This window comes from Musa acuminata, chromosome BXJ2-8, assembly GCF_036884655.1.
Source record: "Musa acuminata AAA Group cultivar baxijiao chromosome BXJ2-8, Cavendish_Baxijiao_AAA, whole genome shotgun sequence".
In the NCBI taxonomy this organism is placed as follows: Eukaryota; Viridiplantae; Streptophyta; class Magnoliopsida; order Zingiberales; family Musaceae; genus Musa; species Musa acuminata.
In genome coordinates this window covers 51505964-51522265 of record NC_088345.1, presented here as the reverse complement: position 1 = coordinate 51522265, position 16302 = coordinate 51505964, and the positions used below count along the sequence as shown (strand labels likewise).

The following is a 16302-nucleotide window of genomic DNA, read 5'->3' as shown; positions in this document are numbered from 1 at the left end:
ATATTATTAATTTGGATCATAACCTAATAATTGAACAATCCTTATTGGACACAATATACCTTGAACAATCCTACACACGAGTTTGCACCTTATTGTATTGATTACGACATCGATGATATTTTTTTCGTAACATGACAAAAAAAAAAAAATAAGATCTCGAATAAAGTGGAGATACCTTAGAAAAAGACCCTAATATGATATATTATTAATTTGGACCATAACTTAATAATTGAATAATCCTTATCGGACACAATGTACCTTGAACAATCCTACACACACGAGTTCGCACCTTGTGGGATTGATCACGACATCGATGATTTTTTTTTGTAACATGAAAAAAACATGAGATCTCGAATAAAGTGGAGACACCTTAGAAAAAGACCCTAATATGACATATTATTAATTTGGATCATAACTTAATAATTGAACAATCCTTATGGGGCACAATGTACCTTGAACAATCTTACACACACGAGTTCGCACCTTATTGGATTGATCACATCGATGATATTTTTTTTGTAACATGAAAAAAATATGAGATCTCGAATAAAGTGGAGACACCTTAGAAAAAGACCCTAATATGACATGTTATTAATTTGGATCATAACCTAATAATTGAACAATCCTTATTGGACACAATATACCTTGAACAAGTCTACACACATGAGTTTGCACCATATTGGATTGATCACGACATCGATGATATTTTTTTTGTAACATGAAAAAAACATGAGATCTCAAATAAAGTGGACACACCTTAGAAAAAGACCCTAATATGACATATTATTAATTTGGATCATAACCTAATAATTGAATAAACCTTATTGGACACAATATACCTTAAACAAGCCTACACACACGAGTTCGCACCTTATTGGATTAATAACGACATCGATGATTTTTTTTTTGTAACATGAAAAAAACATAAGATCTGGAATAAAGTGGAGACATCTTAGAAAAAGACCATAATATGACATATTATTAATTTGGATCATAACCTAATAATTGAACAATCCTTATCGGACACAATGTACCTTGAACAATCCTACACACATGAGTTCGCACCTTATGGGATTGATCATGACATCAATGATATTTTTTTTATAACATGAAAAAAATATGAGATCTCGAATAAAGTGGAGACACATTAGAAAAAGACCCTAATATGATATATTATTAATTTAGACCATAACCGAATAATTGAACAATCATTATTGGACACAATGTACCTTGAACAATACTACACGCACGAGTTCGTACCTTATCGGATTGATTACGACATCGATGATATATTTTTTGTAACATGAAAAAAATATGAGATCTCGAATAAAAAAAAATGGAGACACCTTAGAAAAAGACCCTACACACATTATTAATTTGGATCATAACCTAATAATTGAACGATTTCTACTGGTTTGTACACAATGTTGTCAGCAACAAACATCAACACAATGTTGTCAGCAACAAACATCAGAGTCATTAGATTATGATGACTGCTATTTCAAAATTCTGCTCAAAATTGACAAAAGACAAACAATTATCTTCATATTTCTTATCTTCAATTTTCTCCGATCTTTCAAGGATTTTGCCGACTCTTGCAACGTCGGTGACCATTGAAGTATTATGATGTGACATGAATTTTATGCATTAAAGTTACAAATAAAATATTTATATTCGTACCACATGTGTATCATGCGTTTGATAATATATTTTAAATATGTAGGTCAAATATAAACTGGATGCTACATTAGAAATATTTAAATGTTGACGTTACTTCGAGATAGTATAAATATTTCAGCATTAGTATATGTTAATATATATATATTTTTTAATTTGAAAGTGTCTTGTGGTTTTATTTAAAATTATAAGATTGTCAAAATGATTTAGCGAGAAATCAATATGATTTATATTTAAGAATTGTTTTTATATTTATTTATATGATTATATTTTTTATTTATTATATATTTGGGCCATTGAAATTTTTTATAGGATTATATACATTCATTTTTTATTTTTATTTATATAATAAAAAAACATGTATTTATTTTTAAATAAATATTAAAAATATTAAAAGTAACTATATAATAAAATATTTAATAGACTTTTGAAATATAATTTTACTAAATAACACTTACTTATAAATACTAAAAGCATTCCACAATTATATATTCACTCAATCTTCTTTCTCCAATTACATATAAAAAAATATTTTACAATTGTACATCTGAGATTTGTTTTACTTATTTGTCAAACAAAAATAATTTTATATTTTTATATTCTTTGGAGGGTTTGTTTTTTAGTAATATTTTTTTGAAAGATCTTTTGGGGGTAAGAAATAAAATAATCTTATTTATTAAAAAAATAGACATTGCCATCTCTTCGATAATGCTATCACCATTAATTATTCTAGTCATTATCAACGTTTCTGTTATTATCGTCACCATTGTTGGCATCACTCTAAGACCTGCATTAATCTATTCTTAATATATATATACATATATATATATATATATATATATATATATTTATATGAATGATAAAAATAAAATCAATAGTGAGATTTCTATCTCGTCACTATCATTGTATGTTATGTGGATAAATGATGACATGTTGTTGTGACCTATAGTTTTATCATCCATCTAATTTTATAGTTGTTTTATAGTTGATCGATCGTCCGATAAGATTATGATCGATGACATGAATAATAATAAAAATTAGGCAAGAAAAAAGGTACATTTATATAAATCCAAGGGATTGTTTCCATTCCATGAATAAGATTAACATGTCTCGTGATACCAAGAGCAATAATTGAACTGACAAGTGAAACATCATCTTCAATCACCCGTAGATGTTGAGGCAAAAGCACTAAGTTGGGACACAAGGAAGGCAAAATGCTCCACCGAGAAACGTCGATCGAGACCAAGCGACTCTCGCGTATCACGTGTAACCATTGCTGGATGTAACGACTCAAGTCGCGAGCGATACGGTACAATCGCGCTTCCGTCCGATCGACGTGACAGGTGGAGAGGTGCCGCGTCATCCCTTCTCATCCATTTTGTGTCCGACTTGTGCTCTTCTCGTCCGTTTTCGGTGACCGAGTAATAAAAATCTGGCTTCCAGTATTGGAACGTCGACGCGAAGTGTGTCCCGCCTTACGACGCGATGCATGAGCGTAGCTCGTACTACTTGCGTATTTCTACTTCTCACCGTACCTCCTGCCTGTATAAATCCATCCCCATGCCCGACATATAGTGCCCAACACAATCATACGCAGCGCTTCCACTGTAACGCCATCACCTTCCCTTCTATAGCCCGCCCTCAGAGCCCCTCGAAGCCGTCGCCTCCGATGGCGATTTCCCAGTCTTCACTCCCTGTCTGGTTCCCTGGCGTCTTTCACAGCTCCCCTTCTCAGCCCGGTCCACCTCTCCCGTCCCTCTCCCTCGTTAAGCCGTCTCCGGTGCCGGTGCTGCGCACCCTCAACCGGGGAGTGAGAATTCAGCCACCAAGGGCGGCCAGGGAAGATTCCATGTCCGCGATCATCTCCGACCTCGAGCTCCAGAAGACAGCAGAGCAAGTGGATACCCGCCAGCCGCAGGACGGTCTAGCCAACCGGTGGCGCGTGATCCACGGCCGCGACGACTGGGCTGGCCTGCTGGACCCGATCGACCCCCTCCTTCGTACGGAGCTCATCCGCTACGGCGAGTTCGTGCAGGCCTGCTACGACTCGTTCGACTATGACAAGTTCTCCCGCTACTGCGGCAGCTGCAAGTACAGCCGCCGCCAGTTCTTCTACAGCCTGGGCATGGAAAGCGCCGGCTACGACGTTACCAGGTACCTCTACGCCACCTCCAACGTCAAGGTGCCCAAGTTCTTTGCCAAGTCCGTCATGGGCTCCCGGACGTGGAGCGAGCGCGCCAACTGGATCGGCTACGTCTCGGTGTCCAACGACGAGACCACCGCCCGGCTGGGGCGCCGCGACATCCTGATCGCGTGGAGGGGGACGGTGACGCGGCTGGAGTGGATCCACGACTTCATGGCCAAGATGCAGCCGGTGAGATCTGCGGGGATCCCCTGCCCGGACACCCGGGTCAAGGTGGAGACCGGCTTCGTTGACTTGTACATCGAGAAGGACTCGACGTGCCGGTTCTGCAAGTACTCCGCTAGGGAGCAAGTGCTGACCGAGGTGAGGAAGCTGGTGGCCCAGTACACCGAGGCCGGGGAGGAGGTGAGCATAACGGTGGCGGGGCACAGCCTCGGCAGCGCGCTGGCGACGCTGAACGCGTACGACATCGCGGAGATGGAGCTCATCAAGGGGGCCGACGGGAAGCAGGTGCCGATGGCGGTGTTCTCATACGGGGGGCCGAGGGTGGGCAACGAGCACTTCAAGGAGCGGTGCGACAAGCTGGGGCTGAAGGTGCTGCGGGTGGTGAACGTCCACGACAAGGTGCCCACCGTGCCGGGCGTGCTGATCAACGAGCACATGCCGGAGTTCATGCTGAGGGCGATGGACGGGTACGTTCACGTCGGGGTGGAGCTGCTTCTGGACCACAAGCACTCGCCCTTCCTCAAGGACTCCCTCGACCCCTCCAACTACCATAATTTGGAAGCCCATCTCCATCTCTTGGACGGGTACGATCCCTCATCGCTAGAGGTCCCCCGCCCTGCTATTCTCCTGAATGCAAGAGTCGTGTCTTGGTCTAACACCTGCTGGTTTGGGCTCGCAGATTCCAGGGGAAGGGTCGGAAGTTTGCACCGACCACCGGGCGAGACCCGGCGCTGGTGAACAAGTCCTGCGACTTCCTACACGAGCATCTCATGGTGCCGCCCAACTGGAGGCAGGACGAGAACAAGGGCATGATGAGGTCTCAGGAAGGGCGATGGGCGCAGCCCGAGAGGCAAAAGATTGATGACCACCCGGAGGACATCCACCACCACTACCAGCAGCTTGGACTGGATCGATTTGAGTAGTACTACTACAAGCAGAAGCAGCAACAAGAAGAAGAAGATACAAGGATGACCTGCACGCACATGCTGATCGATGGATGACTTGGTGTGGGCCGTGTCATTCTCGATCGTATATACATGTATTGAATTCCAACTAAGTCGTAGTTTTAAGTAATGCAAGATGCTGTGTATAGGTGTGTTAAGACGAGGACATGCAGCTGTAACGTCCGATAGTAGATGATTACGAGTCTTGGATTTGATTTCAGATACTGGTCTTGTGTCGCCATTGGCAAATTGGAAGCTGCATATTCTAAACCTCAGACTCTTCCAACGATGCAATCGTATCATTTGCTCCGTACTTTGTATTATTATGGTCAACTCACTCGAGGAGAAAAGAAAGAGAACCGATTGGCCCCGTCACGCTGCGGCATTCCAGCGATTCTACCACGTGCCGGCTGCGTCGGTTGTAAATCCCCGTTCCTATCCTCACGTGATCCGAGTCGGTGGCGTCACGTGCCACCATGTGCCTCCCCCTGTTTGAAACTTTCAACCCCTTTTTGTTTTCTGCTTTCCCAACTACCGATGCCCATATCACCACACAGCTTCCTCTTTCCCTCTTCCGAGTAAAAGAGGGCACATCTCTCATCTACCTCCCAAAGCTGGGCGCCACGGCCCACTTCCCATCATAAATGTGTCGCTTTGCTACTCTCTTTCTTCCTCTCTCTCTCTGAGACACACAGGCAATCGCTTTCTTCTACCAACCAAAGGCGGTGAGGGGGCAGCGAGTCAGGAGCAGTGGTGCAGTGAGGTGAGGTGAAGAGACGAAGGGGCGCAGAGGAGTACCGATGCTGGATCGGGAAGGGCAGGGAGCTCCGCCCCATGGGGTTCTGCTAGCGGTGGTGGTGGGGGTGGTGGTGGCGGCGCCGTTCCTCGTCGGTGGAGGCGGGGAGGCCATAACGGGGGCCATCTCCGACGTCCTCAGCCCGACGGGGCTTCTGCTGCTCCCGGTCGTCCTCGTGCTGGTGATTCGGTTCCTGTCTTCCGACCGCGGCGCCGTCCTCTCGGACATCTTCGCCGCCGGCTCCCCGGACTCCATCCACCGCGTCGGGGGCTCCCCCGTCGGCGTGGCGCTCCTGCTGCTGCTGATACTTTTCCTCCTCTACTACCGCTTCTCCATCTTCGGCGGGGAGGACGACTCCGACGAGTAGCAGCAGGGGACGGACCGTGCTAAAATTACCGTAGCACCCCTGGCTCTTCTTCCGGGATCAGAGTTATCATTTCGTGTTATTTGCATGAGTGTGTGATAAAATAGATAGATGTGTATTTATTTACTTACCTACCTGCTGCCTTCTTTTTGTTTGCTGGGATTCGGTGGGTTTCTTTGGTAACGTCACAAGCAAGGCTGAGGCAGTTTCTTTACATTTGGTGTCATAAATAAATTGTTCACTATACTATCTATTAAATGATAGATGGATGATATAATAAATATGTTGTTGCACTATTGTTACAGACCTACCGTATTTTGTTCCCTAGATGATATAATTCTATTAAAAAAAAAACAATTCTGTTAAAAACAATGTTCTTTTGTCAAGTCATCTCATCATTTATGTTTTTAAGCCTAAAAAATGGATGCGAGGCATCACGCTTGTGTAGATCTCTTCTTGAAGATGCAGTAGAGCTGAGTGGGTCTTCTCACGGTGATCACTTCTTGTGCATCCTAATGCTAGTGAGCTGGAAAGCTAAATGTTTCCTTTTAAGACCTAATAAAAAAAGAGCGCTGACCACTGATGACATATATGACATGAACTTCACTAATGATAATACAACTCCAAAAATAAATGCATGTTTGGTGATAAGATGTTTGGTGATAAGATTCCGTCACTGGCAATTCAAACAACATGATTTTAGTTAGCTAAGAAATGAAAATAAGTGATGCTGCACCTGAACTAGAACGTATGGGCTATGATGTGTGAAAAGATTGTGAATTATACCCTTACCAAAGGTCATGAAGGAAATTGTAGTGACCACCAAGCAAAACAGCATTTGCAGAAAGAATTATCTCATGCAATGGGGACAACTGTTCTGCTATATCCATTACCAAGAGCACATCTAAGTTCAATCCCAAAGAGGCAACCCTGTCAGAATCCAATTTGACAGTGTGTGAAAGCATTGCATAAGAGATATCTACTTTTAAAGCAAGGTGCAACACAGGATGCCAATTGCTTGGATCATGTCATGAGTATAGTAAAAAAAGAAATGCCTGCAGTATAGCAGTTAATCGAGTTTAAGGCTATAGAGATTCCAGATTAGCATGCTGACATGGTTAAAATGAGTTTTGTAACATATGGTTCTCACGTCATACATCATACTACTAAAGGCTGTGTAAAGCTGCTGCCCCGCAGTGCTTGTTCGGAGACGAGGTCATCCACGGTTCAGGTCTTTGCCCTACTGAATCAGTCAACAGTGAGCTTCTAAATAAGATCAGTGAACCACGTACAACAAATTGCAGAGGACATTATTTTATTTTCAAACTCCGTGCAACAGACAAATAAATCAGAGAGTGCAAGTAGAATACAAAAGGTTGTACATATCTGTGAACGATGGGTATTTCTAGGTGTGAAGAGAGGCAAGTCTATCTTTACAACGATCGTTCCTGGAAAACTTGGAAAAAGAATTAGAACTTCATGTCAGCAATAAAATGAACTCTGGAGTTTAAAATACAAACAAAAGATTTCCAATCTCATCAATGTCTTTTTACCTTCACTGTCCAATTTCAAGTTCCCTTGTTATGTCCCTTGTAAGGCTGAACTGCAAAGTACTGTGCCATGGGAAAAGCGTACGAGTAACTGGAAGTTTCCTTCTCAGATCCTGTATGAGGATAACATATACATATATAAAGATCATTAATGTTGGTAGATGAGAAAGTTTAAACACAGAGAAAATTTAGGATTACTACAGATGACGGAATTGGAGAAAATGGGATTTTGTTAGCACCAAAGATGAGGATTAAATAAGATGAGTAATGAATCAACATGAAATGAGTAATTATATCCCTTTTAACCCTGTGTATGTGAAATCATGTATAGCAAACAACTATCTTCACAGCTTAATGACCAAAGGAAAGATGTTTTATCACCATGATTGATTATCGAAGCCTTGCATGCTATTGTATTTTATATGGAGATCAATTTATTATCCCATGACAGCACTAACAATATAAAAGTTTCTTGGAAGTCTTGATCATCGTATTATCTCCCAGCACATCCTATGGCAACTACCCCCGGACAGTCCAACTAGCATATACCAAAACCACACATTAAATATAGAAACTTATGAGGCACCTCTAATATGCTTCAGCAAAAATATGAGAACTTTGATTTTAATATTTTAATATTCTAATTTAATAGTAAAAAATTTATACACATATATATGTGTGTGTGAATATGTATGCTTAATATATTTATATATTTATTTTCATAATATTATTTACAGAGAGAGCTACCGATTCAGTAATAGAAGAATTCCATCGACATACAACCATTTAAGTTTGATCTTCACCCTCTAAAATATTCCCGTTCTCAAATCATGAGACTTCAAATATGTTATATTATCTAAAAAGTGGGCAAAAAGGAATAATGTTACAATTTTTTTATTATTTAAGTAAACAAAATGCAAAAGGTTCAAATTTGATGATTTTATTGTATGGGAACTTCATAAGGTATAGATCAATTTTATTGTTGTGGATAATCATAATTTGGAAGGTGATCTAATTTGCCTAATCTCATGTCAACATGATCATATATATACTGACAGACATCAAGTATGAATTTATGCAAGGATATGCATACGGAAAAATTCAAACAGATTCACGTTTTGAATGCCTGATGATACCTTGAAAGTGGTGTCAGGTAAATGCACATACGATGCCTGCATATGCCAAAAGTTAATGCTCTGTTTTCAGTTGACTGAATATAAGAAACAGTGAGATAGGACATAGGATAAAACCTCAAGAGATGCCATAAATTCAGTTTCATGGTGGCAAATAATGTTGGTTATTGAGGCAGCACAATCTTCAGGAGACTGAAAATGACAGTGATGGTGTGAGTAATACTGATGAAATTCATTAGCATACGAGAACATGATCTTCCAGCAAAGGCAACCTCAACTGAGAATATTAAGCAACAGATAGTGTTGCCTTAAGGAAAAAGGAGAATCATACTTGAATAGCTACTACTCAACACATCAATTATGTGAACAATGGCATCAAACAAAGATGCATATTGCATGGATCTAATTATGCAATCTCCATCCATAGAGGATGCTAAGCAGCAAGGAATTTTTGGTCCAATACCAATTTCAGCAACCGATCAGACTGGCACAGTATTGGTATATGGAGTGTTAAGCAAACTGTACCACCGGATATCATTGAAAAAATAATAAAAAAATTAAATACTGATCTTGATCAGACCAATAGTTGAGACCTTGCTGAGCTTCATAGCCATCAGCCTTATGTTTCTACAATGATTTGATGTAATTGTGGTTCCATAAAGCTAAGGACCAGTGGGATAATGGTGCTTGGTTAGTACCCTATCTGAAAAATGCATCTGAGCTAAAAAGACAGAGGGAAAGAGCTGCATCATGAAAAATAAAAACTATTAGCCTCACACAAGGTTTGTGAATAGGTGATTGTCTAATAATAAGCAAGAAATATCCGTCTTTCTGCTAAACAAGATCTATTGAACTCATAATTCATTAGATACTTTTTATGAATGTCAAATATGTATCATAAGTAAATTGATCCCGGTTGTTCAATCATATAAGTATGTTAAGTGGAAGAACTGCCAGAAAATTTAGATCTATAAAATCAGCCAAGCAAAGGTTTGTCATTCTTTCAATGTTTATGATTATGCTGACATATAATTACTAGTTGCATGCTAGGGCATTAAGTAGATATAGACCAAAAGATCAGGAGAAAGGAAATAACAAACAGAAAAAAGAACATTTTGGGAAGTTTGATATGTAAAAGCATGCTAAGTGGAAGAAACACCAGAAAATATGGATCTGTAAAACCAGCCAACCAAAAGTTTGTCATTCTTAGTGCATTAAGTATAGGCCACGAAAGTTAAGCAACTAATTTTTTCAGATAAACTGTTCATTCTTAATCACCACAGTTAATTGTTTATTCATATCACCTGGAAGATGGTGGAGTCCTTGAATTCATTTTTAGCATCCAAGTGGACATTTCCTTCTTCAAAGTAATGGGATCCTACCTGACAGGGACATTGAGTGTCAAACATACTGCAAATTGAAACAATAGTAGCAATCATCAACAATTATTAAAACCTCAACTCAGTGTGGTGGTTGGGATGAATGACCTACTAGTATCTTTCCTTTTATTTCCACAAACTGCAGATCATCCTTGAAATCCACATTCCAAGTTGACTGCCATCTTCCATTGCTGAAAGTGCAACATGATAGAAATTATGGGTTGAAGTATCAAAGAATCTGGTGTCACACCACTAACACATTATGAGGAAGAGAAACTATATTCGTTCACTCGTTCATTCAATGATATCCTATGTTACAATCTCTTCCCCTTTTTAACATTCCTCTAGGTACAGAAAAATAAGAAAAAAAATACAATCAAGAAAATTACATCAATAAATATCGGTCCTTATTACTTTCATTCTTTAGAAAATGAACAATTTTTAAATTTGTTTTAATGGAAGATCTTCCTTCTTGATAAGATATTTGTTTGATGGACCTCCTTTTTGAAACTTCGTTATAAAATTATGAAAAATGAAAACAGATGCAGTTGTTGTCTTTAATGTATACAGAACTCTGTTAAGCTTCTTTCCAACTTCCACTTGGCTCAGTGATAGCAGATACACACAGGATGCTTTGTGTTATGAGCCATATGAACAGAATCTTTGGTGACATGTGAATATAAAACACAGAAAAACTAGCATAACTAGGATTGTTTTATATGTAAGTTGTTCAGCAACAAATGTCTTTCAACTGAGTCAAACACCCTAGAGAGCAAACCAAAATGCAATCATCAGAAGATTGGATCTGCATTATGTAGTGGAACAAGCATGTAAGACAACATATTTACCACCACTTATGGCTTCATGGTCTGCAGAAATCTAAGAATTTTTTGGGTCAAGGGACTGATAAGGAATATCTTCATTTTCTTGATAGAACTAAACCATGTTTAACATGATTATCTACTGCACGTTCCTCACAGGAGTCACCAAATAAAAGAACATCATGTAACATAAAGAACAATAGTGAACAACTGGAAAAATTATGCCAGAAGATAACCAAAAAGATGACGAACTTCAGAATCCAACTAATTGAACTACTGAAGATTCACAAACCAGAAATTTTGTGGGCTATACTTAGTAGCAGAAATCACGATTACAAACTCAAAATCAGCTCCTGGTCCTTCTGCATCTTTACCACTAATGCAGTAAACTGCACAGGTTCCCTTTGGATAAGTTTCTCCAACATATTTGCTGAGTTCATCAGCCAGGGTACTCCTGCATGGATACCAAGATATTATATAAAAATGATACACTTGAACTAAAAGTATGTAGGTTTTAGGTAATTCACGAAATGGATGGAAATCTTAGGCTTTTTAGCAGGTATTTGTTTTATTGTTGACTTACATAAATTCTGCAGAATAGCAACATTGAACATGTTACCAAAAATGATTATCCACTAGAAAGCAAAAACCTACACTTATGATGAGTGTCCAAGTATTTGACCTAAATATTAATAAAAGAGTGTGAAAAACGCATTCATTGACAGTTGGAGAGCCAAATGAGTTTCTGACCTACATTACATGCTTGGAGCTGAAGTATAAATGGAGGATGTTATGAACTAGTTGATTAATTTGGATCACTGCCTCTGGTAGGATAGAGAACATGGGATGAAGCTCAGATGAAAAGCCAGGATAGACATACATGATGACTTCCTCCCAATAATTAAATGCAAATGCAAATTACTGAGGCTCAGAGGCACAGATTTATCTTGACACATCTTATTTTGAGAAACAATAAACAAATTATTCACACAGCATACATGAAACATGTGGATAAAGAAACTTACAAAAAATTATATAATAACAGTATGCTTATGACCTTATTCCACAACCTCAACTTTTATTTGTCAAATGGACAAAAATTAGCAAAAAAAAGCAAATAAGGATGACCATCATGGTGCTATTGGAGCAAACAATGATTTGGACAGTTTTACACTGAAAAGTGAAGCTCATTCCTCAAAAGTCCACAACATACCGGAACTCCTCAATATATGGAGATGGGAGCTCCTCATCACTAGCAGGTCTTACATTTGTACATACCTAAAGAAATTCACAACAATGTAATCAGTTCAAAGATTAAAATTCTAAGATAGTCTACAACAATAATGATTGTGATAGAACTTGTTTAGTACTGTTATCAAGACAAGGCCAGTTACAAAACAAAATTACATTATCGAAGCTTGTTGCAAGAGGTCAATATGAAAAAAAAAAAAAATTGATGCATCAGATGAATAATATTCAATTTACTGATTGTACTGACAATTCAAGAATGAATATCCAAACCAGTAAACAGAACAAAAATTTTTACAGAAGACACTATAAATAACACTGGCAGCCTAGGTGGTGGATTTTAACAACACTAGGCCACATGACAACTATGTCAAATATTCAGGGAGAAACAATGAATGACAAATTGGAATTCACAAAAAAAACTAAGAGTACTCAGCTCCATGCAGACTAAGGATATTACTTCAAAGAGAGGAGAAAAACAGTTGCATACTATCACCAAGAATGAGATCATGAAATTTAGTTATCATCCTAGATGCTTTACCAATTTTAACTTTTAGTTTGATAAAGACAAACTTACTATAGCATAAGACTGGCATTTTAATAGTTGAATTTAATGCCTTCCTAAGCTCATCAGATGTCAGTCATAAATAAATATACATGTTGAATCCCAAGAAAAAAACTACCAAAGAGAGAGGAAAAGAGTAACCACAAGGAAAAAAGGATTAAATAACAGGACCCTCTTCTGTTCATCAACCTTAAAGATTACAAGTTTATGTAAACTTGTATGAACATCAAACTTGCTTATGCAACATTGCTTGTTTTTGTTGCCACCAATTCCTAATAGTTAATACATCAATCTTTACTCAGTTCACAATAACATTCTGAGCTAATTATATCACGATAGCTATTCTTCTATACAAGAGAAGGTTTATGTTTGGTTTGTATGCTTATCCTCTTCAACACTGTGATGTGAATGAACAAAGTTTCTCCGTGTGATCATGACTCATGATTATAACCTCTGGATATCTTTTGAAGTGAAGTTTGCTCAACCTTTTGTAGTCTCTTCACATCATTTTGTCCATGCTCTTATCTCTCTATGGACATATTTAACAATCTGCTAGTATATTTTAAAGTTGGATGTCTGATTTTTGACATAACAAACCATGTGCAGAAAGTGAGAATCAATGACTCCAACAGATAATCAGAACTTCTCACCGACTCAGGACAATAAAAACTTGTCTAGATCATACACATGAACATATCAGATGGCAAATCACATATCCTAATGTTTCACAAAACCTGTAAAGCCACTTTAAGCTAAAACAAAAAAAGTAAATCTATCATTAACACTCGGAAGTGAGCAGGAACAGATAGAAAATATATGAGATTACTTGTTTGACATGATCCACTGTAGCAACTTGAGCAGTCCTGGGATCAAAATAATTGTTTTTGTCAAGTTCTCCATATGCCGTAATAAGTACCTAAATGTGAACAACAGAATTAATAGTCATAAATACAATTTTCAACAATCAAACACTCAAGCATATGAAGATATCACTTTTCTTTTTCCAAAACAGCAATTTCTTTCTCTACTTTTTCAGTCAGACATACTGCAATTTATTGTTAATAGATTATAGACATATTGGAAGTACAATAATGTTTATTTTTTAAAGATTCTATAATTGATATCGTAGTGCCTCCACATTAACAATACTAAAACCAGCAATATATCGTACTATGCTTTTATACATGGGCGGGCAATCATATGTGAAACTAAGATAACTTTTTACTATATGACCTCATTGACAGCTGTGCTTATGGTATCTAGGCTAGCATACAGTTTATCCTCTATGCACCCCCAACAGAGAAAAGGAAAAGGTACAATGTGTGGATAAGTTCTAAAAAGGAAACTGCTAAAGCTTCTATTGTCTAAAGAGCTGAAATCCTTTCTTCTGGAGAATTAGCATTAGAAAACTATAATATAATGACCCCTAGAACAAAAGATTTATTTTGGGGGACATTAGTATCAGCTGAGGTAGTAGTATCAGTCCAACATATTATATTAGTAGATGCAACAATAACAACAACAATCTGTAAGGTCCCAACTGATAAGTTGGCTGCAGTCACATTTCCCTTTCCTTCTATATCTATCCTAGCATCCCCAAGCATTCACCTCAACATCCTAATCATGGTGACAAAATTTGTATATGTTCTAATAATTCAATTTTCTAACACACAAAGCATAGCTGGACTAGTACATATTTCGAGTGTATAGTTTCGATAACCAAGTGTGGCAAGAACTTTTACCATGTCTTTTGCTTTTTAATCACAATTTTTATATTATGTAGAATTAACCTCAATATCAACCATATGTATCCATGTGAAATTAAAAGTCGACTAAATAGTAGTTTGAGTATTCAGTTCATAGTCAACATTGTGCAGTAGGACACTTGATTTACATATAACACAATGTCATTGATTTAGTCATGCCTACATATTATAAATGTATGGACAAGGAGATTTTTCAGCATACAAAATGACAAAATTAACTTAATATTTTCAATTCTCCAACACTTCCTCATTTCATTTGCTTTAGTCACTACCACTCAGTGAAAGTCAGCTTGGTGGTTATACCGAGGATATACCCAGACATAGTGGCATAGCTAAATTCATACAAGGAAGCAGATGTCCAATGGTCACACCATCACCGACCATGTGTGTACCGTCTCCACTAAAAAAAGTAGCTACCGGTGGTCACACCATCACAGCAAGACGTAACACCACTACAACCATGTCCGTTGATCTAACTCATCTAAAGCTGCAGAAAGCAAGAAAAATTGCGCCCAAATTACAAGCATGCAATGGAGCCATCATGTGGACCAGCTACCTTTTATCTCTTTGGCTAGTTTTCTTCAACCCAAAGGATTTAGAGACAGCCCAGATTAAGAACCATTCTATCAATAGTATATCTTCAAACTAGCCACATCATAAAAAAGAACAGAAGAAAACTGATCGACATGTTCAACTCATATAGAGACCAACGTACGATCGCGGTTTCAAGAAATCGATGCGAATTAACATAGGGGACTCACATCACCACTCCGATCAGGCATCTGGAGAGCAATCAAATGCGCCTTGTTGTAGACGGGGTAGGCCTCTGCTGCAGCCATCTCGTAGATTGCGTCATCCCCAAGGATCGATCGCATGTCTGCAAAGCACAAACGAGATCAAAACCTTCTCACAACGGAGAACAGATGGGGGAAAATATAAGAGAAGGAAGATAGAGTGGTAGCACCTTTGGCGACGTATTGGATCTCCCCGGCGGGGGCATTGGCGAGGAACCATTTGGCGATCTCCGCCTTCTGCCTGCCGCCGAGCTCCTCGGCTTCGTCGGGCTCGTCTCCTCCGTCCGCCATTGGAGGGGACACGACGGTTAGTTAACCAAATAATACTACCTAACATTTGGGGAACAGATCCCATATAAATATTGATTGATGTGAAAGGCGGAGGAAAATAAAATTAAATTTAGTTTAATCGAATAACGCAAATGTAAATACCCAAAGGAATAATAGAATGGCAATAGATAAAAATACCCATAAATCTAATTAATTATCAAAATAATCATACGCAGCTAATGGATATCAAAACTTGATTTAAGAAGCTCAGATAACTTACAATGTCAAAGGAAAAAAGAATTGCGCTGATTGTAATCCCTATGTACGACATTTCTTATTTTTTATTGTGACTCGGTATCCTTCAAGAATTAGAAAAAAAATACTGGTTTTCAAGAAAATTTTTTTTTATGAACCTCTTTAATCGACATGTTTCTAATATAACTATTTTTATATAAATTAAATTATGATATATATTAAAAATAAAAATTATTAATAAAGGGTTACGGTTTATTTTAACCCATGTGATTTTGATTATGAACCACTTAAACTCTTATAGTTTACTCATATTTAAAATAATCTTTACATCTTTAAAAACATAACATATAAGTCATTCTCATCAAGTCTGAG

The 16302-nt window shown here is 38.2% G+C and overlaps 3 protein-coding genes across 5 annotated transcripts; 2 read left to right on the top strand and 1 right to left on the bottom strand.

The window, feature by feature from the left end:
• The first annotated feature begins 3242 nt into the window (after positions 1-3242).
• On the top strand, positions 3243-5209 carry LOC103995862 (phospholipase A1-Igamma2, chloroplastic). The gene is made up of 2 exons (XM_009416582.3): positions 3243-4629; positions 4725-5209. Exons 1-2 carry the CDS (start codon positions 3347-3349, stop codon positions 4966-4968), a joined length of 1527 nt encoding a protein of 508 aa, XP_009414857.1. The 5' UTR covers positions 3243-3346; the 3' UTR covers positions 4969-5209.
• A 349-nt stretch (positions 5210-5558) lies between these two features.
• On the top strand, positions 5559-6453 carry LOC103995863 (uncharacterized). The gene has a single exon (XM_009416583.2). It carries the CDS (start codon positions 5790-5792, stop codon positions 6150-6152), a length of 363 nt encoding a protein of 120 aa, XP_009414858.2. The 5' UTR covers positions 5559-5789; the 3' UTR covers positions 6153-6453.
• Positions 6454-7218: 765 nt separating this feature from the next.
• Positions 7219-15725, bottom strand: LOC103995864 (F-actin-capping protein subunit alpha). Of its 3 annotated transcripts, none has more exons than XM_009416585.3 (11): positions 15576-15725; positions 15373-15488; positions 13672-13761; positions 12246-12310; positions 11325-11486; positions 10324-10402; positions 10137-10214; positions 8950-9024; positions 8836-8871; positions 7703-7812; positions 7219-7605 (listed from the first exon to the last, which is right to left on the bottom strand). In XM_009416585.3, exons 1-10 carry the CDS (start codon positions 15694-15696, stop codon positions 7705-7707), a joined length of 930 nt encoding a protein of 309 aa, XP_009414860.1. In that variant the 5' UTR covers positions 15697-15725; the 3' UTR covers positions 7219-7605; positions 7703-7704. The 3 variants fall into 3 exon arrangements, with proteins under 3 accessions (XP_009414860.1, XP_009414859.1, XP_018686024.1); XM_009416584.3 differs by having other exon boundaries at positions 7219-7597; XM_018830479.2 differs by having other exon boundaries at positions 7460-7597; positions 11346-11486.
• Positions 15726-16302: the final 577 nt, after the last annotated feature.